Source organism: Cynara cardunculus (genome assembly GCF_001531365.2).
Source record: "Cynara cardunculus var. scolymus isolate 2C chromosome LG 10, CcrdV1, whole genome shotgun sequence".
Lineage (NCBI taxonomy): Eukaryota > Viridiplantae > Streptophyta > Magnoliopsida > Asterales > Asteraceae > Cynara > Cynara cardunculus.
Window position 1 is genome coordinate 27,816,155 of NC_037537.1, and position 6,298 is coordinate 27,822,452.

The 6,298-nt window shown below is 35.3% G+C and overlaps 1 protein-coding gene across 1 annotated transcript; it reads right to left on the bottom strand.

Moving 5' to 3' along the window:
- Positions 1-2,799: 2,799 nt before the first annotated feature.
- On the bottom strand, positions 2,800-4,971 carry LOC112520190. The gene has a single exon (XM_025128489.1). The coding sequence runs from the start codon at positions 4,969-4,971 to the stop codon at positions 2,800-2,802; it is 2,172 nt and encodes a 723-aa protein (XP_024984257.1).
- Between the last annotated feature and the right edge of the window lie 1,327 nt (positions 4,972-6,298).

The following is a 6,298-nucleotide window of genomic DNA, read 5'->3' on the forward strand; positions in this document are numbered from 1 at the left end:
ATTCTTTACTTATTTTTTGTTTTTATACGGCTTTTGATTGAACTGATTCTTGTGTATGTCTTACTTCTGAATTTTGTTTGTATCATTTTCCCTGTTTATGGTATCCTATTTTAAGTAGATTTGTGTTTGAAAATGAAATTTGGATCTCCCGGGTTAGTTTGATTGCAAGAATATTAGTTGTATTCAACAAAAAGAGAGACCGAAGTTGTATGCCATCGACATTGTGATATTAGTTCATTAAGTTATTAAAAAAAACAATGCATATAAATATGAACTAAAAACAATATCGTAAAATGCAAATCATTATATATAGTTATTAATTGGATGGTCATGGGATTAGATTGGTTCAGCTTTATTGGATGATGGACTATCATCCAAGAACCAATCGATCCAATTTGAATGTTTAAATTTTGGATCCAATCCAATCCAATCCAATTACAATTTGATATTCGATTATGGTTGGTAAATTCTATTGATAGCCGGATTAAATTCTGCACATCCCTACCCACTACGACAAAATTGGCTTTATAGGACATCTGTTTTATTTAAATGTCCTAATACGATACTTTATAGAACTTAGTTAGAAGACAAAACTATAAATGATCCTATCTATATGATGGTTTTTGATGTTTTAACAAGTTTTTTATGACGCTTATAAAATAATATGTCTTATTAACTTTTTTATAGGGCACTTTTGAGAATTTTCCTATAAACCCAACTTTTTATAGGACCCTTGTGTTTTTAGGATACTTTTTAAATAATGTCGTACAAAATAGTTAACATGACACTTTATTTTAAAAACATTCTAAAAACTTGTTAAAATGCCTAAAAGAGTTAAATTTATTGTAACACTTTTAGATATGACGCTTTTTCGATTGATCCTACAAACGTAAGTCTTATAAAAACTTGATGTTCTTTCCCTTGTCTTTTCACACTATGCACCAATACCTACATGTATGGCATCATTCTTTCAGTTACCAAATGTAGATAGGATGAACATGAGTGTAATTAGCTCAAGTTTTGCTAACACATGAATGTAGCATAAGATTATGGAAATTTGCATTAGTCCAATGATGACCCAAATGTAAGCGTGATTTCACCACAATAATACAGCTTTGAAGAACCGAATATCGTACCAGCCACATGGACTATTCTATTCGTTTAATTGTAAGAGCTCAAAGATGGGATCACAAATATTCAAATTGATTTGGATTTTTAAAACTAGATGCAAAAATTAATACTTGACTAGCAAATAATTGGGTAAAATAATATTGAATAAAGGCCAATCAACACACATCAAACACACCACACAACCAATCTCTAAGGGGTTGTTCGGTTGCGACTTAATGGGCTGTATTGGTTATATGGCTTTTTCGGTAAGCCATACAATTCTGTTCGGTTGTGGCTTAATGCTTCAGCCGAGTGCTTATTCGGTCAGCCCAAATAGATGTGTCATAGACACTCAGCCATGATTATTCTACAAATACCCTTCTTATATTAATAATAATAAAAAAAACCTCTCTTCCTTCAAAGTTGTCCTCTCTTCCTTGAAGCCACCGATCTCTCTTCCTTCATCGGTCTTCTAAGGGTCCCCGGCAGGGGCGGATTCACCATGTAAAAGGTGGGGGGAAGGGCCCCCATTAAAAATAGAAAAATGAATATTTTTTAAGGTTAAAAATTATCATTTTTACTTTCTACCATGGTTCTCTTCCGTAATTTCTTGTTAGGGCCCCCACCAACTAAAGAAAGTATCTTGAAATCAACCAAAAAACTGAAAAGTTCCTCGAAATCGATAAGAAAACCTTAAAAAATCCCTCGAAATAATCCAAAAAAACTTCAAAAATCTCTTGGAATGGTGGAATTAGGCTTAAAACACATCGGACGACTTGGTGGGCATTTAAGCTACCTTAAAGGTGCCCCCACTAGACCAAAATCCTGGATCCGCCACTGGTCGCCGGTCATCCCCTCTCCCATTGTGTGGTAATTCCTTTTTCCTCCATCGATCAGGGAATAAAGTTCACCCATCTGCCTTTTTCTTCCATCGATCTGCTCCGTGAATCCATCAAAATCGAGGTTGAAAACCCATCGGTCACCGGTCATCCCCTCCGCCATTGTCTGGTAATTTCTTTTTCCTCCATCTATCAGGGAATGAAGTTCACCCATCCGCCTTTTTCTTCCATCGATCTGCTCCGTGACAAACCCATCGAAATCGAGGCCGAAAACCCATCGGCCACCGGTCATCCCCTCCCCCATTGTCTGTGTGTGTGCTGTGTATTGGTGTTTGTGGATGCGTGTTCTGTGTTGGTGAAGGTTGTTTTCGATTGGAGCATGGGGTAAAATGGTCACCTGCTCAAGCCCATCGAAATCGAGGCTGAAAACCCATCGGTCACCTGCTCAAGGATTCCTTTTAGTTGGGTTATATGAAGTGCAAAAGATTTCGACTCTTGATTTGGTTCTAAAGATAATTGCATTAGACAAAAATTTATTCAACATTTTCATCAAACTCTTGGTTTTTTAGACAAAAATAAAGATAGGGAGTAAAATGTAACATTCAAACTGTTTATTCAACACAACAACCGAATAACAACTTATATGTTAATATACAGACAACTATATCAATACAGACAACTATATTCATACAGGTCTTAATATAATACAAACCGAACAGACCCTAAATCTCTTTATGAGAAACCTTTGTAGGTTTATAGAATATACACATCAATACCACCACACAACCAATCTCTAAGACTCTTTATGAGAAGCCTTTGTAGATTTCTAGAATACACACATCAAACACACTTATTCCATTATAGATACCGTGACCGACTCATTAGAACATGAAAGAGCTGATTGAATCCCAGCTGAAGAAAGACGACCGTTGGGTATCTGACTCTTTGGTAGTGCCTGCCACTTAGCAATGTATGCCATTGATTCCTGATCTAAGTCTGGAAGTTGGCATTCTTTAAGGATGTTCAGAATAGTTTTGGATTCACCAAGAAGTCGAGCTGCAGTCTGGATTCTCTCTCTCCTTTTCTCTATTGCATCGTGATGACACTTCAGAGTTATAACTCGTGGTAAGTTGGTAAAGCAAGCCCATAATAGATCTGCAATTATAGTTGATATCCACTCAAAAAGTTCCATATCGGTTTTCCAATTTCCTTGTTCATTGTAATGGAACAGTATGGTTTGGCTGATTCTGTACATGGAACTTGCAGCAATGAACTTGTGATGTGAATCATCTAGACTTCTGGTTTTGCATTTTGTGAACTGTAACACAATCTTGTATGCTTCATCACCTAACCATCTAAGAATATCCTCTGACGATTTCCCTTCACGAGCCTTATTTTGAAGATCAATTTCCAGCCAACTGCAGTATACTTCGGCTTCATTCCATATGCGTTTAGCTGTTTTTCTTGCCTTTACCAACTCACCATTTACATTGAGAGTTTCTTCTATATGTCTAACAAATCGGAGGCCTTCCTTTATGCTAGAAAGTAACCCCTTGACCTGGCCATTTTCAATGTTAGGAAGTGCAAGGGCAATGACTGTTAACGTTACGGCTACTAGGCTCCAACAATTCTCGATTTCTTCCGGACATGAAGGTCGGACTTTGTCATTGACGAACTCTCCTACTCCACTGAATCCTGTAGACTTCTCTAGGAACTTCAGAAGATTTCTTGGCTGTTTCTTTTCAGACTTGTGAAGAAGCTTAGTTATAGATCTGAGCATATTTCTCAATGTTCTATCTGTAAGCTTTGCCTCGTCTTCAATTTGTAGAACATAACCAGTATATTCTTCAATCTCTAGTTTCACATTGTCGTTGGATTCACGAGAGTCCTTTTTAAACCTTTTCAACAATGAGTTGCCGAAATGGCAACAAGAAAAGAAAGAGAGCATAATGCATGTAGGAATGAGACATATCGTTTTACATATAACCACAAGTGTTATCTGAAGTGCTATACAAATGTTCAAAATCATGTTTTTGACATGATTGAAAACTTTTTTGCATTGGCGGCCTGGGATATATGAAGTGACATGGATGTGTTTCCAGTGCCGAAGCCTTTGGGTCCAATGTTTTTCGACTCTGAACATGTTTATATGGTTGATGCTCCATGAAATGGAGAGGTTGAAATAACTCGCAGTTGTAATACATCTAAAAATGGGTGCAATGCTGCCTACTACAATCCCAATTAATTGTATGATAAGAATGAGAGGGAGTGACCACTTATAATCAGAGTTAGACCAAAAAGATAATCCATCGACCCACATTTCTAACAACATTGAAATTGATACAGCAGCAAGTACTGAGCTGATCAACCCAGAAGCAGAACAGAAGGGTGAACAAGCAAGCACAAATTGGGGGTTACCAGTTTCCGCCATCATCCAATACCTTTTAACATGACGTACGAGTTCTTTGGATGAGAACTTTATCTGTTGACAATCTAAAGCCGATCTGTGCAACTCGTGGTACTGGTGTTCTAAAATTCTTCTAGATGTTGGGACTGTTAAAGGTGCCCAAAATAGCCATATAGGGAACAATGTCATGATAGACATTTCTACCAGTGAATATGCAAGAATATCTTCATTAGCAACTAATTGAATGCACATATTTACAATAATGGTGATGATGAGAATAGCCAAGGCTATGATGTTCGTTAAAAGTTCCTTGTCATCCATACCCGTTAAAGAAGGCAGAAAGTTGGATAACATGGTGAATAAGAAAACGATACTGATAGACTTCACGATCCAATCATCACTGTCAGGATCATCTGATAGATCCACCGGTAGCTTCAGTGCTACTGCTATCAATGTGATGGAAGTAGCATTGAGGGTGAAAAATCTGCATGGAAACCAGAGTTTCCGTTGGCGAAAACCTTGGAAGACATCGGCCGCCATTGCAAGAGTGCAAAGGAGAGATGCCATAGCAACATACAGCCCCACCCACGGCATGGCTTCTTTCGTAGAGTTCATCTTGCTAGACAAAGGGAAAATGAAGATTTAGCTTAATTCAGTGGAACAAGTTCTAATCCATGCTTCATATATATACATAAATAGACAGAAAGATGAAAGTTGACAGATAATATTTGAGAGTTATCTGTTTACAAGCACACGTGATGAGTGATGAATATTTTATTTTCCCTTAATTTCCTTCCAAGGGCCAATAATTGATGTGTGGGGTTGTTAAAAAAAAGCCTAAACACATAATTGAGCTATGACTAGACATGACCCTTGTGGAAAATACTTAGAAATTTCTAAAAAAATCCTTTTTTTAGAATTTTTACTAGTGGAATCTTATAATAACAAAAAAAAAAAAGAATCTTGAGTATATTCTTTATAATTTCTAAAATCTTTATTTTTTCCGTTTTAAAAAATCTTTTGGATATGTTCTAACATATCCTACGTGTGCTCATGGTTATAAATGTAGAAAACTGAGTTAAATCATTGGGGAACGTGGTTTGAAAAATTAGTTTGAGGGGTATATTAATTTTCACATAATAGATCCTCTTTCTAGAGACCATCTTTTCAAAAAAAAAAATTCAAACAGTTAAGCATATTTATGTATGACGATAATTAAATGAGAACCATAAAAAGATTGAGAACCGTAAAGACCGATTTAAGTCCTAAATTAAATTTGATTTTATGGTTTTAATTTAAAGTTGTTTTTAGCTAGAGAAAGAGATAATCATTAACAAATATGATATTTTTTTTTCATTTTTTATAATTAAATAGTTTACTTTTTTACGCATGATACCTTCGTTTCAATTAAATTATTTTACAAGATTCAGGTATATAATTATCTTTATAAAAAGAATTCATATTATAAATTTTAAAATTCAATTATATATATTTCACAAAATTCAAGTATATTTAAAAATTCATTCCAACTTTCACGTTTTCCATGTCTTCCTTTTTGGCTCATGCTTTTTCCTGCTTTCTTTTCTTTTCATTTCATGTTTTTCCATGTCTTTGATGGTCTTGATGTTCTTTTTCCACAAATTTTCAGCTATGCACCAATTCCAACATGTATGACATCGTGCTTTTATACCAACATTAGACGAATGAGCTGAAATAAACCAAGTGTAATTAGCTCAAGTTTTATTAACAAATGAATTTAGCATAAGATTATGGAATTTTGCATATCTAATAAGAATCAACACTTATGCATTAAATAAATCATTTAATAGCTTGGATGTTAGGTTTTCATAAGGGGCCTTCAAGGTGGTTTCTCTCCAAATTCCATTACCAAACATATCTTATTTCGCAGGATTCAAGTTGAAACTTGAATTCTACTGTTGCA

Coding starts and splice junctions, on each gene's coding strand:
- LOC112520190 (XM_025128489.1), bottom strand. CDS start 4,971: ATGAACTCTACGAAAGAAGCCATGCCGTGGGTGGGGCTGTATGTTGCT.